Source organism: Macaca mulatta, chromosome 19 (genome assembly GCF_049350105.2).
Source record: "Macaca mulatta isolate MMU2019108-1 chromosome 19, T2T-MMU8v2.0, whole genome shotgun sequence".
Lineage (NCBI taxonomy): Eukaryota > Metazoa > Chordata > Mammalia > Primates > Cercopithecidae > Macaca > Macaca mulatta.
Window position 1 is genome coordinate 9,665,844 of NC_133424.1, and position 22,882 is coordinate 9,688,725.

Sequence of the window (22,882 nt, forward strand, 5' to 3'; positions counted from 1 at the left end):
CAATCTTTCTGATGGACCCTGTGGAAATTTTCAGTTGATTTGGGTGGGATGGCAGGGGGCAGTGGTAATATTGGGAGACACGTTAGTCTTGGAGCCACTGTTCCTTGAGTTTCATCTTTGATGAGAATAACCACAGAGAGGGCAGGAAAAAAGAAGTGCAAACTCATGGAGACTGGAAACAATTGGGGCAACAAAGGTTGGCATTCTAAGGTCTCACCTGAGCAAGGTCAGTCTGCACCCAGAGTACAGAGGGCCAACACTGGTGCTCTTGAACAGGGGCCTGAGCTGTGGGGGAGGGAGAGGGAGGTGAGTAGGATGGCTGAGGGGGTAGGGGCAGGGGACTAGTAATTGGGGCTGGCACCAGTAGGTGGGCCTGGCATCAGTGGATGGGGGCTCATGTCTCTGGGTGTGAGGGGAGGTGGGTGAGATCTTCTTCTGTGCCCTGCCATGAGTGAGAGAGGTGGGGCTAGACAAGGTGAACTGGGGAGAGTGAGATGCTTGGGGCTCTTACCAGGCCCTGAAGGACCCTCTCCGTGGTGTTGAACTTCCTGGAGCCAGGGTGCTGCATGTTCTCCTCATACCGCAGGTTGGTGATGGTGAAGTTGAGAGTGAACGGCACCAGGAGAGGGCTGGCAGCTGCCATGGAGGTGGGAAAGAAATGACATGTTCAAGAGTAGAGAATTTTATACATTTCCAAAAGGCCTGCTTCTAAACGTATGCAACGGGATTTAAAGAGAGCATAAAATAAAAAGTTTCCATGCGTCCCTTGACTATAACGATAGAAGTTTCTAACCAAGCCTACTAAATAATAGTAGTAGCTAGCATACCTCTTGGTGCATATTCAGAGTTCTATAATACTAAATATTATCTGTTACTTTTATTATCAGCACTGTCATCATCAATGTCACCAACACTGTGACCCTCACTATTATTACTGTCATCACCACCAGCATCAGCACCACTCACATCAGCACCAAAATCATGACCAAAACTGTGGTGATGGTCATGGGGATGCTAGAATCATTCCCACTACCATCATCATCATCATCACCACCACCACCACAATCATCATCATTTGCATCATCATTACCAGCACCATGATTACCAATGCCATTATCATATCATCATTACTCTCATCACCACCACCACCACCATCACAACCATCATCATTATAATCATCATTATCTTCATTGTAACCATCACAATCACTATTGTCAATCACTACCACAACCACCATCATCCTTACCACCATCATTCTTCCCGTAATCACCCCTACAACTATCCTCCTCATCATCACATGATTACCATCATAACCACCACCACCATCATCATCATTATTATCATTGTCAACATCATCATTAATATTGTCAATCACTACCAAAACCACCACCATCACCAACACCACTATCATCCTTCCCGTAATCACCACCACCATTGTCATCATCACAGCATCACCATTATAACCCCTGCCACCAACATCATCATCACCACCACCATCTTCATAATTATCATCCTTATCGCCATCATTATCACTAGCATCACCATTTTTATTGTCGTCATCTCCAGTAACCTCAGCACCAACAATCTCCATCACCCTCACAATAAAATAAGCTTCCTTGCAGCAGAGATTTTTAACTCTTTTGTGTCCCCTTCCTTATCCCTAGAACCCTGCAGAAACTAGGCACTCAATTAAGTTTGTTAGATGACTCCTCATCCATAGATTCGCTAGGATATTTTATTTAAGCGAAAATGGCAGAGATGTTGACAGTCATCAGGCATACTCTAACAGAGATGCAATTGATTTGTATTTATCCGAGGGACCAGGTTTAGAAGCTGGAGTCCCAGATGTTCCCAGGTCCACTGTGGAGGTCCCAGGAGCTGAGGAGAAGGCCTCTTTAGTGAAAGTGTCAAACCCTCTCATGGCAGAAATGCCAGCAGGTAGGAGTATTCATGGACCTTGCTGCATGTGGGGCTTGAGCTGGGTCTCTCTCTGAAGAGACTTGGGCCAGAAGGGAAAGGGAATAACTTGTGCTGTCCCAGCTCCTTTGCTCATAGAGGACATAGGGGCATGTGAGGAGGGTTCAGTTCTTGCTCTGCGTGGTGTAGGATCAGGCGCACTGGAACATCAGTGGAATACTCACTGCTGGTGGTGGGTACAGAGCTCCATTGTGTGAAACCTGCATAGAGACGGAGGGACGAGGGTAGGTAAGGGTTAAAGCAGTGGTGAGGCACTATATAGGGGTGAGGGTACCCTGTTGCAATGGAAGGAATTTCCCAGAACACGAGCCATTGAAGATTCTCTATCAGCACCCTCAGATCCAGAAAGCAGATCCCCAGGAAGAACTCAGTCCAAGGTGAAATAGAAACCATGAAGTTCCAACCTTAGCTGTCACATACAGACAACGTGGCCGAGCATTCAATAGCCAGGCAGGGAGTGTGACCTCAAGGCAGAGAGTAGAGGCTTCCCAGCAAGGAGGAAGAGACTCCAACCACATCACAGCTACTCACCATTGACATAGAGACTGTCCCTGTCCAGGGTGTAGGGGCCCAGCTCAGTGATGCCATGGGTCAGCTGGCTCAGTTCCCAGTATAGCTGCTCTCTGTCCAGTCCAGGGCTTTTGGGGTCAGGGCGGTAGGTGCAGATGGCATCCACTTTGGTGGCTGCCCCATCCTTCTTGGGCCTGGGGAGGGCAAGATTGGGGGAAGACAATACATGGATTGCCTAGGGAGGGGTCCTGAGATCCCACGGGGCAGGACAGGATGGGGCCAGAGGAAATGAGAAGACTGGTAGAGAAGTGAGAAGCCACACTTCCATTCTCTGAGTACACTGACTCTCAGCGACTATAAGCAGAATCATGGATGCAAGGATTTTTATAAAATTGCAAAGTGGAAGCTTTTTAATAAAATTGCAAGAGGAGAACTCATACTTGAGACAGGTAAAGAGTTGGGATGAAAGCAAGTGGACAAGGCATGTTTTTCTTGGGAGAAATCCTGGGAACAGCATTTAACAGAATTTAACCACTTGTGGAAAGGCAGGTAGGGCAAAGGAGGGAATTCAGAGGGATGACCAAGGTAGAAGCCCAGTCATGCTGATGGGCTCTGCATCTCTCAGTTGAGGTGGGAGGTGGTAGGATCAGGAAGCACATTGGTCTTGGAGCCACTGCCTGCTGGATTCCACCTGTGCTGTGGACATCTCCAGGGAGTGCAGAAAGGAAGCAGGTCAGACTTCTCAGATCAGTCAGACTGGCTGTTCTCAGTTCTCACCTGAGTAAGGTCAGTCTGCAGCCAGAGTACAGAGGGCCAACACTGGTGTTCTTGAACAAAGGCCTGAGCTGTGGAGGAGGGAGAAAGAGGTGAATGGGAGGACTGAAGTCATAGGGATGTGGTAGAAGGGAGGTGGGCAGGGCGGGCAACAGTTGGTGGGGCTGGCATCAGTGGTTGGGGCATGCATATCTGGGGGCAAGATGAGGTAGGTGAGATCTTCCATGCTCTGCAACAGGTGAGGTGGGCAGGACTGAACATGGTGAGTGGGGTAGAATGAGGTGTGTGGGGCTCTTACCAGACCCTGAAGGACTCTCTCTGTGGTGTTAAACTTTCCAGAGCCAGGGTGATGCATGCTCTCCTCATACCACAGGTTAGTGATGGTGAAGTTAAGTGTGAATAGCACCAGGAGAGGGCTGGCGGCTATAGTGAAGATGGGAAATAAAGTGTTTAAAAGTAGACTAACATGTAAGAATTTGTGATAGAGGCTGGGCGCGGTGGCTCACGCCTGTAATTCCAGCACTTTGGGAGGCCGAGGTGGGTGGATCATGAGGTCAGGAGATTGAGACCATCCCAGTTAACAGAGTGAAATCCTGTCTCTACTAAAAATACAAAAAAATTGCCGGGCATGGTGGCGGGCGCCTGTAGTCCCAGCTATTCGGGAAACTGAGGCAGGAGAATGGCATGAACCCAGGAGGCGGAGCTTGCAGTGAGCCGAGATCGTGCCACTGGACCAGATCTAGCCTGGGTGATGGAGACTCCGTTTCAAAAAAAAAAAAAAAAAAGAATTTGTGATAGAATTGTTTCTAAACATATGCAACATGATTTAAAGTGACAAAATAAAAGGTTTTCAGGCCTCTCTTGACTATAATGATAGATAGTTTTCATAGAGCATACTAAATAATAGTAGTTAGATGCTGAGCATAGCTCTTGGTGCATATTCAGTATTCCATACTACTAGACATTATCTACTACTTTGTCAACATCACGATCATCATCAACATCAGCAACACTGTGACCATCACTATCATTATTGTCATCACCACCAGCATCAGCACAAAACCATGACCATCATAATTCCTATCATCCCCACCCATTGCCATCATCACACCACCAGCACCCCAACCATCATCATCCATATAATCACCACTAGCACATGGTCACTAACACCATTATCATATCATTCTTACCGTCATAACCACCATCACCACCACCACCACCATCATCATCATTATCACCATCATCACCACTATCATTATCCTTTTTGTCAACATCACGATCACATTGTCAATTACCTTCAAAACCATCACATCACCACCACCACTGTCATCCTTCCCATAATCATCACCACCACTATCGTCATCATCACCGTCAAAACCACTACCACCACCATCATCATCACCATCATCATCAGCAATGCCATCATTGTTGTTATCATGTCCACCACCATCATCACCACCACCCCTATCATTATCATCATCATCATCACAATAATATAACCTTCCTGAGGACAGAGATTTGTATTTCTTTGGTGTTCCCTGCCTTATCCCTAGGGCCCTGAAGCAGCCAGACTCTCAATAAAATTTGTTGGTTGACTTCTCATCACTACATTCACTAGGACTTTTCATCTTTATTTGAGTGAAAATGGCGGAGTTGTAGGCCAGGTGCGGTGGCTCACGCCTGTCATCCCAGCACTTTGGGGGACCAAGGCAGACAGATCACGAGGTCAGGAGTTCGAGATAAGCTTGACCAACATGGTGAAGCCCCATCTCTACTAAAAATATAAAAATTAGCTGGGCGTGGTGGCATGCACCTGTAATCCCAGCTATCCAGGAGGCAGAGGCAGGAGAATTGCTTGAACCCAGGAGGCCGAGGTTGCAGTGGGCCAAGATCACGCCATTGCATTCCAGCCTGGGCGACAGAGTAAGACTCCATCTCAAAAAAGGAAAGAAAAAGAAAAGAAAATAGCAGAGATGTTGACACTCCTCAGGCATGCTGTAATAGAGATGGCACTGAATGGTACTCACTCGCGGGTCCAGACAGAGAGGCTGGAGTTCTCGAGGTTCCCAGGTACATTGTGGAGGTATCAGGAGCTGAGGAGAAGGTTTGCTGTATTAGTGAAAGCAGCAAACCCTCTCACGGCAGAAACACCAGCAGGTAGGAGTATTTATGGCCCCTGCTGCATGTGGGGCTTGAGCAGGATCTCCATCTGGAGATGGGCCAGAGGGAAAGGGGAATAACTTGTGCTCTCTCAGTTCCTTCCCTCATGAAGAGGATATAGGGGCATAGAAGGAGAGGAAAGCTCCTGCCCTTTATGGTGTAGGATCAGGAGCACTGGAACATCAGTTAATACTCACTTCTGGTGGTCATCATGGAGCTCTGATGGGTGAAACCTGCATTGAGATGGAGGGAGGAGAGTAGGTAAGTGTTAACGGAGTGGTGGGGTACCCTGGTGCAACAGAAGGAATTTCCCAGAACATGGGACATTGAAGATTCTCTATCAGCACCCTCAGATTTAGAAAGCAGATCCTGAGGGTAAACTCAGTCCCAGATGAAGAAGAAACCATGAGGTTTTGACCTTGGCCACCACATACAGACAACATGGCTGAGCCTTCAATAGCCAGACAGGGAGTGTGACCTCAGGCCAGAGAATAGAGGCTGCCCAGCAAGGCAGAAGAGACTCCAGCCACATCAAAGTTGCCCACCATTGACACAGAGACTGTGTCTGTCCAGGGTGTAGGGGCCCAGCTCAGTGATGCCATGGGTCAGCTGGCTCAGCTTCCAGTACAGCCGCTCTCTGTCCAGTCCAGGGCTTTGGGGGTCAGGACGGTGGGTGCAGACAGCATCCACTCTGGTGGCTGCCCCATCCTTCTCAGGCCTGGGGAGGGCAGATGAAGCAAATAACAATTAAAAACTTGCCTCAGGGGGAGTTCTGAGATTTCCTGAGGCCAGACAGGAAGGGACCAGAGGAAATGAGAAGCCTGGGAAAGAGGTCATAAGTCACATTTAGATTCTCTGAGTGTCCCAGCTGCCAGCCAGCCCAGGACTGTGAACAGAGTCATAGATGCAAGAACTTTTTATAAAATTGCAAGGTGAAGCCTGCATTCTCATGGCGTGGAGACAAGAGTACTCAGACATGAGACAGATGAAGAGCTGGAATTGGGGATGAAAGCAAGTGGAAGAGACATGTTTGTCTTACGAGAAATCCTGGGGACAGAATTTAACAACTGGAGGAAAGGGAGGTGGGTGGAAAGGAGGGAATTCAGAGGGATGACCAAGGTAGAAGCCCAATTCTCCTGATGGACTCTGCAGAATCTCTCTGTTGATTGGGGCGGTGCCGATGGTATCGAGAGACAGATTAGTTTTGAAGCCACTGCTTCCTGAATTCCATCTTTTGTGAGGACATTCACAGGGATGGCAGGAAAAAAAAAAAACCAATCCAAACTCTTTGAGTCTAGGAACAATTGGGGCAGCTAGGCTAGCTCTTCTAAAGTCTCACCTGAGCAAGGTCAGTCTGCAACCAGGGTACAGAGCATCAACACTGGTGTTCTTGAACAAGGGCCTAAGCTGTGGAAGAGGGAGAGGGAGGTGACTAGGAGGGCTGGGGACATAGTGGTGGGGCACAAGTGTGGCGGACGCAGCTGGCACCAGTGGGCAGGGCTTGTGTCTATGGGGTAGGTGGATGAGATTTTCTTCCATGGCCCTGGCATGGGTAACGTCGTTGGGACCAGGTAAGGTGAGTGGGGCAGAGTAAGGTGGGCAGATGTCTCACCAGACCCTGAAGGACCCTCTCCGTGGTGCTGAACTTCCTGGAGCCAGGGCGACCCATGTCCTCCTCGTACCGCAGGTTATTGATGGTAAAATTGAGGGTGAATGGCAGCAGGAGAGGGCCAGTGCCTGTAGTAAAAGGTGGGAAACAAACACTATTGCGTTTGTATTTTTAATCAGTTGCATATAGTTAAAATAAGTCTATTGAAAACTCCTCAAGGTTCTCGACTTTTGCAATAGACTTGAAGAGTGCAATAAATTTATTTTTAATCATATGCAACAGAATTTAAAATGAATGAAAAATAAAAGGTTGCTGTGCCCTTCTTGATATAAATTATTTTTTTAAAAAACATATTAAATAATACTTGTTAGATTCTGAGCTCAGCTTTTGGTGCATATTCAGTGCTGAAAAATATCAGATATTACCTGTTACCTTTGTCATCACCATTATCATCATCATAATCATGATCATCATCATCATTGTTGTCAGCATCAGCACCACCACTATCACCACCATGACAATCCCCATCAATGCTATCACAAACATCATTATCACCATTGTCATCTCATCATTACCATCATAATCACCATCACTGTCATCATCTGAATAATCATCATCATCACGATCACTGTCATCATAATCACCATCGTCATCATTATTGTCATCCTCAGTAACACCACCATCACCAATGTCATAATCTACATCAACACCACCACAAACATCATCATCATCATCACCATAATCACATCATCATTACCATCATAACCAGCAACATTACTGTCATCATCCAAACAGCCATCATCATCTTTACCATCATCATCACCATTGTTATCATCATCACCACTCCAACATCATCCCCACAGTCAATACAACTGTCATCATCATCATTGTTATTATAATTATTGCCAACATCCCCATAATTATTGTCAATTGTAATCCCCACCACCACCACCACCATCATTCTTCCCATGATTACCCCCACCATAATCATCATTATCCTTACCATCATCACCACCACCACCACCACCACCACCACTGCAGTCATCATCACCACCACCCCCATCAACATCATCACAATAATATAAGCTCATTGAGGGCAGTGTTTTTTCTTTTTTTGTTCCCTGATGTATATCCAGGTCCTGATACACAGGCAGTGCTCAATGAACTTAGTTGGTTGACCTATGGTTACTAGATTTACTATGAATTCCCATCTTTAGTTGAGTGAATAACGGCAGAGATGTTTACACTGATCAACCATGCTCTAAATATCATTGACTGGTATTTACCTGTGGGGCCAGGGAGGGATGATGGAGTCTCAGAGGTTTCCAGCTGTACTGTGAAAGTCCCAGGAGCTGAGGAGAAGCCCTCATCAGTGAAAGGAGCAAGTGCTCTCATGGAAGTAATGCCAGCAGGAGGGACTATTCATGGGGATTTTTGCCTGTAGGGCTTCAGCTGGGATTCTGGTTAGCTGGGGCAGTGGGGATGGGGAATAATTTTTGCCCTCTATGTTCCTTCCCATATGGAAAGAACGTAAGGGCTTATGAATAGGGGTCAGCTCCTGCTAAGTTTGGTGTAGGATTGGGGCCACTGGAACATCAGTAGAATACTCACTGCTGGTGGCAGGCACAGAGCTCTGCTGGGTGAAACCTGCATAGAGAGGGAGGGAGGAATGTGAATAAGAGTCAAGTGGGAGGTAGGGAATCAAACAAAAGTCAGGACTACCCTGATGGAATTAAAGGAGTTTCATGGAACAGGGACATTTGGAGATTCTCTGTCAGAATCTGAGTATCAGGGAAGAAGGTACTAAGGATGAAATCAGTTCAAGATAAAGAAGAAATCATGAAATTGTGACATCAATCACCACATACAGACATGTCCTAGCCTTCAGTGTCCAGGCAGGGCATGTGACCTCAAGTCAGAGAGTAGAGGCTGCCCAGCTAGGAGAAAGAGACTCTAACCACATAACAGCTGCTTACCATTGACATAGAGACTATCCCTGTCCAGGGTGTAGGGGCCCAGCTCAGTGATGCTGTGGGTCAGCTGGCTCAGCTCCCAGTATAGCTGCTCTCTGTCTAGCCCAGGGATTTTGGGGTCAGGGCGGTGGGTACAGATGGCGTCCACTCTGGTGGCTGCTCCATCCTTCTCAGGCCTAGGGAGAGGTGGTGAGGGGAATGGCAATAAATGAATTGCCTAAGGAGAGATCCTGAGATGGCAGAGTGAAGGACAAAAAGGACAGAGGAAGTAAAAAGTCTATTACAGAGGTGGGAAGCATTACTTAGATTCTCTGAGTGCACTGGCCGGCCTGGGACTGTGAGCATAGTTGTGAATATAATAGTTTTCCCAAAATGGCAGGGCGGATCCTGCATTCTTAAAGCCTGGAAACAGGAGAGCTCAGATTTGAGATAGGTGAAGAGCTGGAATTGGGGATGAAAGCAAGTGGTTGAGGCATGTTTGTCTTGAGAGAAATCCTGGTTACAGAATTTAACACCTAAAGTCAATGCAGGTGGGGGGAAAACAGGGAATTCAGAGGGATGGCCAGGGTAGAAGTCCAGACCTGTTGATGGACTCTGGAATTTCTCAGTCTGTTTGGAAGTGGGGGCGGGGGCACTGCTAATAGCAGGAGACAGGTTAGTCCTGGAGCTACTGTTTCCTGAATTCCATCTTTGATAAGAATAATCACAAAGAGGACAGGAAAAAAGAAGTCCAAACTCATTGAGACTAGGAACAATTGGGGCAGCCAGGCAGGAAATTCTAAGGTCTCACCTGAGCAAGGTCAGTCTGCAGCCAGAATACAGAGGGCCAACACCCGTGCTCTTGAACAAGTGCTTGAGCTGTGGAGGAGGGAGAGAGAGGTCAGTGGCAGGGCTGAGGAGGCAGGGGCAGGGCAGAAGTGAGGTGGGTGGGGCTGGCTCTAGTTGGTAGAGCTGACATCAGTAGGTTGGATGGGGCTTTTATCTCTTGGGGTGAGGGGAGGTGGGTGAGATCTTCTGTGGCCATATAGATACATAGGTGGGACTAGGTAAGATGGGTAGGGCAGAGTGAGATAGGTGGGGCTCTCACCAGACCCTGCAGAACCCTCTCCGTGGTGTTGAACTTCCTGGAGCCAGGGTGACCCATGTTCTCCTCATACTGTAGGTTAGTGATGGTGAAGTTGAGTGTGAATGGCACCAGGAGAGGGCTGGTGGCTATAGTGAAGGTGAGAAATAAACACTATGTTTGAAAGTAGAGAACATTTAAGAGTTTGCAATAGACTTATTTCTAAATATATGCAACAGGATTTAAAATGGGTAATAAAACATAATGTTTTCATGCCTCCTTTGACTATTATGATAGATGTTTTTGATAGAGCACATTAAATAACTGTAGTGAGATGCTGAGCATAGGTCTTGGTGCATATTCAGTGTTCCATAGTGCCAGATACTATCTAGTGCCATTGTTAACACCAACTTCATTTTCAATATCACCATGATTATCTCCATGAGTATTACTGTCATCATCATCACCATTAGCACCAACCCCGCCACTACCAGCACCACCATCATCATCATCATCATTACCACCACAACCATCATCATCCTAATCATCACCTCCATCACCATTTTCATCATCACCATCATCATTGTCAATATCACCATGCTTATCACCATCAGTAGTATTATTGTCATCATCATCACCACCATCATCATTATCCTCATCATCCCCATCACCAGCAGTGCTATCATCATCGCCATCTTCATTACCATCAGTGTCAACATCACCATCATTTTTGTCAATCACCACCACCATAATTATTACTGTCTTCACATAATTATTATCATCATAACCACTACCCCCACCATTGTCATCATCCTCATCATTGTCATAATAATTAGCATCATCACCACCATCATCTATATCATGATCATTATCATCATCATCATCATCACCATCACCACCATCATCATCACCACCACTTACATCATCATCATCATCACAGGAATATAAGCTATCTTAAGCAGAGATTGCTATCTATTTCTATGTTCCCTGCTGTATCTTCAGGGCCTGGCACATAGTAGGTGCTCAATAAAGTTTACAGGTTAACTCCTCATCACTAGATTTACTATGACTTTTATCTTTATTTAAGTGCATAATGGCAGAAATGTTTATATTCATCAGGAATGCTCTAACGGAGATGCCACTGGCTGATACTTACCTGTAGTTTCAGGGAGGGAAGACAGGATCCCAGAGGTTCCCAGGTTCACTGTGGAGGTCCCAGGAGCTAAGGAGAAGCCCTTATCAGTGAAAGCAGCAAGCATTCTCATGGCAGAAATGCCAGCAGGTAGGACTAGTATGAGGCTTGCTGCATGTGGGTCTTGAACTGTGTTTCTCTTTGGGCACAAGGGAGAAGGAATAACTTGTGCTCTCCCAGCACCTTCTCTCATGAAGAGGACATAAGTGTGTATGAGGAGGGCTCAGCACCTGCCCTGCTTGGAGTAGAATTGGGGGTACTGGAACATCAGTTGAATACTCACTGTTGGTGGTTGGTATGGAGCTCCAATGAGTGAAACCTGCAGAGAGAGGGAAGGAGGATAGTGGGTAAGGGTTAAGGAGAGGTGGGAGGATGAAATAGGAATCAGGGCTACCCTGGTGGATTAGAAGGGGTTTCATGGAACAGGAGCCATTAAAGGTTCTCTATCAGCACATTCACTTCAGGGTCCAAGGTCTGGAGGATGAACACAGTACAAGATGCAGGAAAAACAATAATGAAATTCTAACATCAATCATCACATGCAGACAACATGGCAGAGATTTCAACGTCCAGACAGGAAGTGTGACCTCAAGCCAGAAAGGAGGGGCTGCCCAGCAAGAAGGACGAGAATCCAACTACATCAAAGCTGCTCACCATTGACATAGAGACTGTCCCTGTCCAGGGTGTAGGGGCCCAGCTCAGTGATGCCATGGGTCAACTGGCTCAGCTGCCAGTACAGCTGCTCTCTGTCCAGTCCAGGGCTTTGAGGGTCAGGGCGGTAGGTACAGATGGCATCCACTCTGGTGGCTGCCTTGTCCTTCTCTGGCCTGAGGAGGTTAAGTGGGTGGAGGGGGTGACAATGAAAGGATTGCCCAGGCAGGGGTTCTGAGATTCCTGAGGGAAGGACAGGGAGGGGACAGAGGAAATGAGAAGCCGGGGAGAGAGGTGAGAAGCCACAATTAATTTCTCTAAATGCACCAACTCCTAGCCAGCCCTGGATTGGGAGCAGAGTCATGGACACAAGAATATTTATGAAATTGCAAGGTGAAACTTCCAGTTTGATAGCACGAAGACAGGAGAGCTCAGACTTGAGACAAGTGAAGAGCTAGAATCAGAGATAAAAGCAAGTGGAAAACCCACCTTTCTCTTAAGGGAGACCTTGGGAACAGAATTTTAAGACTTAAGGGAAGGGATAAGGAGGAATGGAAGGTATTAAGAAGGATGAGTGGAGTAAGAACCCAATCTTGATGATGGGCTCTGCAGAATCTGTCACTTGAGTGGGGAAGTGCTAGGATCAGGAGACGCATTCTTTCTTGAAGCCACTGCCAACTGAATCCCACTTCTGCTGAGGACGCTCACAGGGAGGGCAAGAAGGATGCTGCTGGGGCCTGGGAACACTTGGGTAAGCCCTGATTGGCTATTCTAAGGTCTCACCTGAGCAAGGTCAGTCTGCAGCTGGAGTACAAAGGGCTGATACTGGTATTCTTGAACAAGGGCCCCAGCTGTGGAGGAGGGAGAGAGAGGTGATTGGGAGGGGTGATGAGGAGGGGCAGGGCAGAAATGAGACAGGTGGGGCTGACACCAGTGGGTACGGCTTGTGATTTGGGGTCAAAGGTGATTCACATGGGATCTTCTTGTACATCCCTGGCATGGGTGATGCAGGTAGAATCTGGTAAGGTGGGCCAGGCAGTTAGATGGGTTGGACTCTCACCAGACCCTGTAGGACCCTCTCCGTGGTGTTGAACTTCCTGGAGCCAGGGTGTCGCATGGCCTCCTCATACTGCAAGTTGGTGATGGTGAAGTTGAGGGTGAATGGCAGGAGGAGAGGACCAGGCACTGTAGTGTGGGTAAGAAACAAACTCTATGTTCAGAAGTACAGAAATTATGGATTTGCAATAAAATTATTTTTAAATATACACAGCATTAAACGGGATGGACAAAATGAAGATTTTTGATCCCTCCCTTAACTATAACGATAGAATTTAAAAAGACACATAGCATATCATATCAGTTGGATGCTGAGCCTAGCTTTCATTGTATGTTCATTGCTCAATAATGTCATACCTCATCCCTTACCTTTGTTACCACCATCATAATCACCATCATTGTCACCTACAGCATCATTATTGTCATCATCATTGCCACCACCACCACCGTAATAATCCCCATAATCACCACCAGCACAACCATCACCACCACCATCATCATCATCACCGTCATTACTGCCATCATCACTGCCACCACCATCACCATAATCCCCATTGTCATCATCATCATTGTCACCCACACCATAATAATTGTCATCACTGCCACCAACACCACCACCATGATAATCTCCATCATCACCACCAGCACCAGAACCACCATCATCATCATCACCATCACTGTCACCCACACCATCCTTTTCACCACCACTGCCATGACCACCACCATGATCATCTCCATCACGACCACCAGCACTATCATTTATCACACTCAACACATCATCATCATCATAACCCCCACCACTGTCATCATCCTCACCACCTTCATCATTATTATCATCATTGCTACCATAAGCATCACCATCATCATCAAAACTGCCACCACTATCATCATCACCACCCGCCACAGTCATCATCACAAGAATATAAGCTCTCTGATGGCAGAGATTTTTATATGTTTTGTATACCTGCTGTATCCCCAGGGTCTGGCACAGAGGAGGTGATCAATCACATTTGTAGGTTGACTTATCATCACTAGATTTACTATGATTTTTACCTTTATTTGAGTAAATAATGGCAGACATGTTTCTGCTCATCAGTCATGCTCTAATAGAGGTGCCATTGACTGGTGCTCACCTGTGTGGCCAGGGAGGGAGGCTGGAGTCCCAGAGGTTTCCAAGTGCACTGCAGAGGTCCCAGGAACTGAGAAGAAGCCCTCATTACTGAAAGCAGCAAACCCTCTCATGGTGGAAATGCCAGCAGGTAAAACTATTATGGGCCCTGCTGCATTTGAGGTTTGAGCTGAGCGTCTCTATGGAGCTAGGGCACAGGGGAAAGGGAATAGACTGTGCCCTTGAAGCCTTTTCCCTCACGAAGAGGACATAAAGGGATAAGAGGTAATGCTAGCTCCTGCCCTGCTTGGTGTAGGACTGGGGGGACTGGAACATCAGTAAAATACTCACTTCTGGTGGTTGGCACAGAGCTCTGATGGGTGAAGCCTGCAGAGAGAGGCAGGGAGGAGAGTGGGTAAGGGTTAAGGAGAGGTCAGACCAAATAGGGGTCAGGGTTACCCTAGTGCAATGAGGAAAGTTTCATGAAGCATGGTCATTGAGAATCTTCACCAGCACCCTCATATGGGGGAAGAAGGCCTTGAGGGTAAAATCCGTGCAAGATGAAGATGAAACCGTGAAGTTCAAACCTCAATCATCACATATAGAGCACATCATCAAACCCTCAATGGTCAGACAGGGCATGTGACCCCAGGACAGACAGTAGGGTCTACCCAGCTAGGAGGAAGAGCCTCCAGTCACATCATGGCTGCTCACCATTGACATAGAGACTGTCTCTGTCCAGGGTGTAGGGGCCCAGCTCTGTGATGCTGTTGGTCAGCTGGCTCAGCTCCCAGTATAGCCGCTCTCTGTCCAGTCCAGGGCTGGTGGGATCAAAGCGGTGGGTGCAGATGGCGTCCACTCCAGTGGCTGTCCCATCCTTCTCAGGTCTGGGGAGGGCAAGAGTGGGGAATGGCAATTAATGGATTGCCTAGGGAGGGGTCTTGAGCTTGCTGGGTGAAGGACAGGAAGGGGTCAGAGGAATTGAGAAGCCTGGTACAGACGTGAGAGAAGTCACACTTTGATTCTCTAAGTGCTTTGACTCCCTGCCAGCCTGGGATTGTGAACAAAGTCATGGATGAGAGGATTTTTATGAAATCACAAGGTGCAACCTGCATTCTCACAGCAATGGGGAAAGAAGAGCTGAATCCTGAGACAGGAGAAGAACAGGAATTAGGGGTGAAATCAAGTGGATGAGGCATGTTTGGCAGAAATTCTGGGGACAGACTTTAACAACTGAAGGAAAGGGAGGTGGAGGGAATTTAGAGGGGTGATGAGGGTAAGGGCTCAATCCTGCTGATGGACTCCGAAGAATGTGTCAGTTGAGGTGGGAGGTGGTAGAATCAGGAGACAAACTGGTTCTGGAGCCATTGCCTCCTGAATTCCATCTGTGCTGAGGCCATCCCACGGTAGGGCAGGAAGGAAGGTGACCAAACTTTTTGGGCCTGGGAACAATTGGGGAAACCAGGCTGGAAATTCTAAGGTCTCACCTGAGCAAGGTCAGTCTGCAGCCAGAGTACAGAGGGCCGACACTGGTGCTCTTGAAAAAGGGCTTGAGCTGTGGAGGAAGGGGAAGGAAGTGAGTGGGTGGGCTGAGGTGTAGGGATGGGGCAGACATGAGGTAGGAGGGGCTGGCATCACCAGTTGGGGCTTGCGTCTCTGGGGCCAAGGAGTGGTGGGTGAGATCTTCCGTGGCCCTGGCATGGGTGATATAAGCAGGACTGGTAAGGTGGTGGAGCTCTTACCAGACCCTGCAGAACCCTCTCCGTGGTGTTGAACTTTCTGGAGCCAGGGTGTTGCATGTTTTCCTCATAATGCAGGTTAGTGATGGTAAAGTTGAGGGTGAATGGTATCAGGAGAGGGCCAGCGGCTGTAAAGGGGTTGGGAAATAAACACGATGTTCAAAAGTAGAGAAATATATAACAGTTTGCAATAGACTTATTTTTAAACATATGCAGCAGCATTTCATGTGGATAAAAAATAAAAGATTTTCATGCCTCTCTTGACTACAATAATAGAAGTTTTTCATAAATAAGCATATTATATAATTGTAATGAGATGGTGAACATAGTGCTTGGTGCATATTTAATGCTCAGTAATGTCAGATGCTATTTTTTACCTCTGTTATTGCCATCTTCGTCATCAACATAACCATAGTTGTTGCCATGGCTATCATCGCTTTCATCACTATCAACGTCAGCACCACCACTACCACCATCCTCATCACCATCACCACCACAGAGATCATAATCAGCATCATCACCACCAGCACCATCATAATATTATTATTACCAGGATAATCACCAACACAATCATCATCATCATCATCATCATCATCATCATCATCATCATCTTCATTATCCTCATTGTCAACATCACAATCATCATTGGCACTCGTCATCACCACCATCATCATCACCACCACAATCACCTCAAATATCACCAGTATCACCACAATCATCCCAAACATCACCACCATCACATCATCATTCCTGTTATAATAAGCACCACTATTATCACCATCATCTTCATCACCATCTCCATAATCATCATCACCATCACCAACATCATCAGCAGCATTGCCATCTTTATAGTCATCTCCATGATATTATCATCATCTCCATCCCCCCCACTATCATCATCACTGCCACGCTTATCATCCTCATCATCACAAGAATATAAGCTCTCTGAAGGAAGATATTTTTATCTCTTTTGTATTCCCTGCCACATTCCACAGGTCTGACACAGAGTAAGTGCTCAATAAAGTGTGTTGGTTGCATCAGCTGCACTAGATTTGATTTGCTATGATGTTTCATCTTAATTTGCATGAAAATGACAGAGATGAAGACACTTACCATTGACTGGTATCATTGACTGGTGCTCACCTGTGTGGCTGGAGAGGGAGGATGGAGTCCCAGAGGTTGCCAGGTACACTGTGGGGGTCCCAGGAGCTGAGAAGAAGCTCTCATCAGTGAAATTAGCAAGTACCCCCATGGCAGAAAGGCCAGCAGGTAAGACTATTATGAAACTTGATGCATATGGGGTTTGACCTAGATCAGTCTGTAGCTGGGGCAGAAGGGAGGATGAATCCCTTCTGCCTTCCCAGCTCCTTCTCTTAAGAAGAGGAGCTATGGTTTTATATGGAGAAGGGTCAGCTCCTGCTCTGCTTTGTGTAGAACCAGGGGCATGAGATTATCAGTTGAATACTCACTACTGGTAGTGGGCACAGATTTCCGATGGGTGAAACCTGCAGAGAGAGAGGGATTAACCTGAGTAAGGTTAAGGTAGAGGTGGATAACCAAATAGGGGTCAGGGCTACCCTGGTGAAATGGAACCGGGGCTGCTGGAGGTTTTCTATCAGTATCCTCACATCAGGGAAGAAAACCCTGAGGGTAAACCCAGTCTTCAACATAAAGAAGAAACCATGATGTTCTGACATCAACTATCAAATACAGACAACATTGTCAAGCTTTCAATGGCCAGGCAGTGAGTGTGACTTCAAGCCAGGGAGTAGAGGTTGCCTATCAGAGAGGAAGAGCCTCCAACCACATCACAGCTGCTCACCATTGACATACAGACTGTCTCTGTCCAGGGTGTAGGGGCCCAGTTCAGTGATGCTATGGGTCAGTTGGCTCAGCTCCCAGTAGAGCTGCTCTCTGTCCAGCCCAGGTCTTTTGGGATCAGGGTGGTAGAGGCAGACAGCGTCCACTCCAGTGGCTGCTCCATCCTTCTCGGTCCTGGGGAAAGGAGGTGGGGAGAATGACAATGAAAAGATTACCTAGGACAGGTCTTGAGATTGCTGATGGAAGGACAGCAAAAGAGAAGGGAAAATGAGAAACCTGGGAAAGAGGTGAGAAGCCACACTTAGATTCTCTGAGTTCACGGACTACCAGCTTGCTTGGGGCCATAAACAGAGTCAAGGATACAACAATTCTTATAAAAGTGCAAGGGTGAAATTTGCATTCTCATGGCATGGGAAAAAAGAGCCCAGACTTGAGACCACTGAAGACCTTGAAAAGGGGATGAAAGCACATGGGTGAGGCATGATTGTCTTGAGAGAAATTCTGGGGACAGAATTTAACACCTAAAGGAAAGGGAGAGAGAGGGAAAGGTAGGGGCTCAATCCTGATGATGGACCACGCAGATTCTCTCTGTTGAGGTGAGGTGTGGGGGTGTTACTATCAGGAAACACACCGGTCCTGAAGCCAGTGACTCCTGAATTCCACCTTTGGTGAGGATATCCCTAGGAAGTGTATAAAGGAAGATGTGCAAAGTCTATTGGAGTGAGAATAGTTGGGACAGCCAGGCTGGCTATTCTAGCCTCACCTGAGAGAAGTCAGTCTGCAGCCAGAGTACAGAGGGCCAACACTGGAGTTCTTGAATATGGGACTAAGCTGTGGAGGAGGGAGAGAGAGGTGAGTAGGAGGGTTAAGGTCCCTGTGTGGGGGCAAAAGTGAGGTGGGTGGGGCAGGGCGCAGTGGGCATGGCTGGCCTCAGTGGGTGAGGCTTGCATCTCTGGGGATGAGGGCAAGGTGGGTGCGATCTTCTTCCATGGCCCTGGCACAGATGTTGTATGAGGGGCTGGGTATCTGGAGTCAGGGAGAGTGAAGAGGTCAGGGTACTAACCAGACCCTGCAGGACCCTCTCTGTGGTGTTGAACTTCCTTGAGCCAGCGTGATGCATGTCCTCCTCATACTGCAGGTTGGTGATGGTGAAGTTGAGGGTGAACGGCACCAGGAGAGGGCCAGCAGCTGTAGTGGGAGGGGGAAACAAACATTACGTTTAAAGTGGAGAAAATAGGAATTTGCAACAGACTTATCTTTAAACATGTGCAACATTTAAATTGAATGACTAAATAAATATTTACCATGCATCCCTTTCCTATAATGGCAGAATTTATTTACTTATTTTTTTGAGATGGAGTCTCACTCTGTCACTAGGCTGGAGTGCAGTGGCACCATCTTGGCTCACTGCAACCTCTGCCTCACGGATTTAAGCAATTCTCCTGCCTCAGCCTCCCAAGTAGCTGGGACTACAGGCATGCACCACCACGCCTGGCTAATTTTTGTATTTTTAGTAGAGATGGGGTTTCGCCATGTTGGCCAGGATAGTCTCGATCTCTTGACCTCGTGATCCACCCACCTCGGCCTTCCAAAATGCTGAGATTATGGATGTGAGCCACCGCACCTGGCCTGACATAATTTATTTTTTAAAGGATGCTTTATAATAATAGTTAGATGCCGAGCATAGCTCTTGGTGCATATTCAGAGCTTAATATTGTCTGATGTTATCTGTTATCTTTTTTATTGCCATCATTATTGTTGCTATCATTGTCACCATCACCATCATTATTATCATCATCACCACCATGATAATCCCAAGCATGACCACCACAAACATCATCATCACCACAGACAACACATCACCATTATCAAAACCCCACGACCATCACTGGCATCATCCTCATCACCATCATTGTCATTTTCATCAACATCACCAGTCTCATCATCACCATCTCAAACAGCACCCCAAAAAAGAAAAAATAAAAATAAATAAACAGCACTACCATCACCATCATCATCATCACACTCAACACATCATCACGAATATCATAACTGTTACTGACATCCTCATGTCCATCATCATCATGGTCAGCACCACCACCACCATTATCACCAACAGCATCACTATCATCATTGTCATCATAATCATCATAAATAGCACCACCACCACCATCATCATCACACTCAACATATCATAATATCATAACCACCACCACGATCATCATTATCATCACATAAACAGAAGCTCACTGAGGGCAGACATGTTTTTATTGGTTTTATTTTCCTTGTTGTATCCCTAGGGTCTAGTACACTATAGGTGGCCAATTAATTTTTTTGGTTCACTCACTATCACTAGACTTACTATGATTTTCTATCTTTATTTGAATGAAAATGGCACAGATGTTTACATTCATCAGGCATGCTCTAACAGAGATGCCATTGACTGGTACTTACTTGTGGGGCTGGGGACGGGGGATGGTGTCCCTGAGATTCCAAGGTCCACTGTGGAAGTCCAAGGAGCTGAGAAAAAGTCCTCATCAGTGAAAGCAGGAAGTACTCTCATGACAGAAATGGCAAGAGGGGAGACTATGGGGTCTGCTGCCTGTGTGACTAGAGATGGGTCTTTCTTTGGAGCTGGGGCAGAGCAGAGCTTGAGTAACTGCTGTCCTCCTATCTCCTTTGCTGAAGAAGAGGACCTATGGGTTTACGAGGAGGGGTAGCTCCTGTTCTGCTTGGTATAGAATCAGGGGCATGTGGACATGACTTGAATACTCACTGCTGGTGGTGGGCACAGAGCTCCGATAGGTGAAACCTGCATAGAGAAGGAGGCAGGAGAGTGCGTAAGGGTTAAGGAGACGTTGGCGACCAAATAGGGGTCAAGGCTACCCTGGTGCAAAGGAATGAATTTCATGGTACAGGGGCATTTGAAGATTTCCTATCAGCATCCTCACATCAGGAAAGAATGCCCTGAGGGAATACGTCCACAGTGATAAAGAAACTATGAAGTCCAGACCTTAGTCATCCCATGTAAAACACATGACAGAATTTTCAATTGCCAGGCAGGAAGCGTGACCTCTAGTTAGAGATTAGAGGCTGCCCAGCAAGAAGGAAGAGACTTCAACCACATCACAGCCACTCACCATTGACATAGAGACTGTTCCTGTCCAGGGTGTAGGGGCCCAGCTCTTTGATGCCATTGGTCATCTGGCTCAGCTCCCAGTACAGCTGCTCCCTGTCCAGTCCAGGGCTTTGAGGGGTAAGGCGGTGGGTACAGATGGCATCCACTCCAGTGGCTGCCCCATCCTTCTCAGACCTGGGGAAGGTAGGTGGGGAGAATGACAATGAAAGGATTACCTAGGACGGGTCTTGAGATTGCTGAGAGAAGGATGGCAAGTAACCAGAGGAAATGAGAAACCTGGGAAAGAGGTGAGAAGCCACACTTAGATTCTCTGAGTGTGCAGACTACTGGCTTGTTGGGACTGTGAGCAGAGTCATGAGCACAACAGTTTTGATAAAAGTGCAAGGTGAGGCTGGGCACGGTGGCTCATGCCTGTAATCCCAGCACTTTGGGAGGCCGAGGTGGGTGGATCACCTGAGGTCAGGAGTTCGAGACCAGCCTGACCAACATGGAGAAACCCTGTCTCTGCTAAAAATACAAAATTAGCCGGGTGTGGTGGCCCGTGCCTGTAATCCCAGCTACTCGGGAGGCTAAGGCAGGAGAATCGCTTGAACCTGGGAGACACAGGTTGCGGTGAGCCGAGATCGTGCAATTGCGCTCCAGCCTAGGCAACAAGAGTGAAACTCTGTCTCAAAAAAAAAAAAAAAAAAAAAAAAAAAGCAAAGTGAATCCTGCATTCTCACGGCATGGGGACAGGACAGCCCAGATTTGAGGCCAGTGAAGAGCTGGAAATGAGGATGAAAGCACGTGGCTGAGGCATGATTGTCTTGAGAGAAATCCTGGAGACAGAATTTAAGAACTAAATGAAAGGGAGGGGCAGGGAAAGGAGGAAATTCAGAGGGATGACTGGGGTAGGGGCTCAATCCTGATGATGGATCATGCAGATTCTCTCTGTTGAGGTGGGGTGTGGGCGTGTTACTTTCAGGAGATACAGTGGTCCTGAAGCCAGTGACTCCTGAATCCCATCCTTGGTGAGGATATCCCTAGGAAGTGCAGCAAGGAAGCAGTGCAAAGTCTTTTGGAGTGAGAATAATTGGGACAGCCAGGCTGGCTATTCTAGCCTCACCTGAGGGAGATCAGTCTGCAGCCAGAGTACAGAGGGCCGACACTGGAGTTCTTGAACAACGGACCAAGCTATGGAAGAGGGAGAGAGAGGTGAGTAGGAGGGCTAAGGTCCCCGTGTGTGGGTGCAGAAATAAGGTGAGCGAGCCATGGCCCAGTGGGTGAGGCTGGCTTCAGTGGGCATGGCTGGCCTCAGTGGGTGAGTCTTGCATCTCTTGGGGCAAGGACGAAGTGGGTACATTCTTCTCCCATTACCCTGGCTTGGATGTTGTAGGAGGCACCGAATATCTGGGTCAGGGCAGAGTGAGGAGGACAGGGCACTAACCAGACCCTGCAGGACCCTCTCTGTGGTGTTGAACTTCCTGGAGCCAGGGTGATGCATGTCCTCCCCATACTGCAGATTAGTGATGATGAAGTTGAGGGTGAATGGCACCAGGAGAGAAACAGCTGCTGTAGTGGGAATTGAAAATAAATACTGTGTTCAAATTAGACAAAATAGGAGTTTGCAATATACTTATCTTTAAATATAGGCAGCATTTCAATTGACTGACAAAGTAAATATTTACCATGCCTCCCTTGTCTTCAATGACAGAATTTATTTTTTAAAGGATATTATATAAAATAGTAGTTAGATGCTGAGCATAGCTCTTGGTTCATATTCAGTGCTCAATATTGTCTGATGTTACCTGTTATCTTTATTATTGCCATTATTATCCTTGCTATCATTGTCACAATCACAATCATTATTATTATCGCCACCACCATAATAGTCCCCACCATGACCACGACAAACATCATCATCACCACACTCAATATGTCACTATTATCATCATAACCCCATGACCATCTCTGGCATCATCCTCATCACCATCATTGTTATTGTCATCAACATCACCAGTTTCTTCATCGCCATCATCAACAGCACCACCACCACCATCATCCTCACTAACATCATAACCGTCACTGACATCATCCTCATATCCATCATCATCGTGGTCGGCAACATCAA

General features: G+C 47.1%; 2 protein-coding genes across 2 annotated transcripts in view; one reads left to right on the top strand and one right to left on the bottom strand.

Annotated features, from left to right (window-relative positions):
* The window catches only part of MBD3L1 (methyl-CpG binding domain protein 3 like 1), a 50,205-nt gene extending 46,092 nt beyond the window's left edge, over positions 1–4,113 (top strand). Inside the window, exon 6 of the mRNA XM_015122756.3 lies at positions 4,094–4,113. The gene's annotated coding sequence lies outside the window, so the exon portion shown is untranslated. The remainder of the gene's footprint in view (positions 1–4,093) is intronic.
* The window catches only part of MUC16 (mucin 16, cell surface associated), a 221,390-nt gene that overhangs the window by 38,792 nt on the left and 159,716 nt on the right, over positions 1–22,882 (bottom strand). The window contains exons 58-94 of the mRNA XM_077979761.1: positions 22,199–22,323; positions 21,878–21,945; positions 20,774–20,946; positions 20,410–20,445; positions 20,088–20,153; positions 18,697–18,821; positions 18,397–18,464; positions 17,635–17,807; positions 17,282–17,317; positions 16,956–17,021; positions 15,816–15,940; positions 15,561–15,628; positions 14,788–14,960; positions 14,425–14,460; positions 14,099–14,164; positions 12,970–13,094; positions 12,693–12,760; positions 11,913–12,085; positions 11,542–11,577; positions 11,223–11,288; positions 10,091–10,215; positions 9,794–9,861; positions 9,007–9,179; positions 8,642–8,677; positions 8,317–8,382; positions 7,034–7,158; positions 6,761–6,828; positions 5,967–6,139; positions 5,619–5,654; positions 5,289–5,354; positions 3,560–3,684; positions 3,265–3,332; positions 2,509–2,681; positions 2,142–2,177; positions 1,816–1,878; positions 512–639; positions 218–285 (exon numbers count right to left, since the gene is read on the bottom strand). Of these exons, the coding sequence (XP_077835887.1) occupies positions 218–285; positions 512–639; positions 1,816–1,878; positions 2,142–2,177; positions 2,509–2,681; positions 3,265–3,332; positions 3,560–3,684; positions 5,289–5,354; positions 5,619–5,654; positions 5,967–6,139; positions 6,761–6,828; positions 7,034–7,158; positions 8,317–8,382; positions 8,642–8,677; positions 9,007–9,179; positions 9,794–9,861; positions 10,091–10,215; positions 11,223–11,288; positions 11,542–11,577; positions 11,913–12,085; positions 12,693–12,760; positions 12,970–13,094; positions 14,099–14,164; positions 14,425–14,460; positions 14,788–14,960; positions 15,561–15,628; positions 15,816–15,940; positions 16,956–17,021; positions 17,282–17,317; positions 17,635–17,807; positions 18,397–18,464; positions 18,697–18,821; positions 20,088–20,153; positions 20,410–20,445; positions 20,774–20,946; positions 21,878–21,945; positions 22,199–22,323 (3,469 nt within the window). The remainder of the gene's footprint in view (positions 1–217; positions 286–511; positions 640–1,815; positions 1,879–2,141; positions 2,178–2,508; positions 2,682–3,264; positions 3,333–3,559; positions 3,685–5,288; positions 5,355–5,618; positions 5,655–5,966; positions 6,140–6,760; positions 6,829–7,033; positions 7,159–8,316; positions 8,383–8,641; positions 8,678–9,006; positions 9,180–9,793; positions 9,862–10,090; positions 10,216–11,222; positions 11,289–11,541; positions 11,578–11,912; positions 12,086–12,692; positions 12,761–12,969; positions 13,095–14,098; positions 14,165–14,424; positions 14,461–14,787; positions 14,961–15,560; positions 15,629–15,815; positions 15,941–16,955; positions 17,022–17,281; positions 17,318–17,634; positions 17,808–18,396; positions 18,465–18,696; positions 18,822–20,087; positions 20,154–20,409; positions 20,446–20,773; positions 20,947–21,877; positions 21,946–22,198; positions 22,324–22,882) is intronic.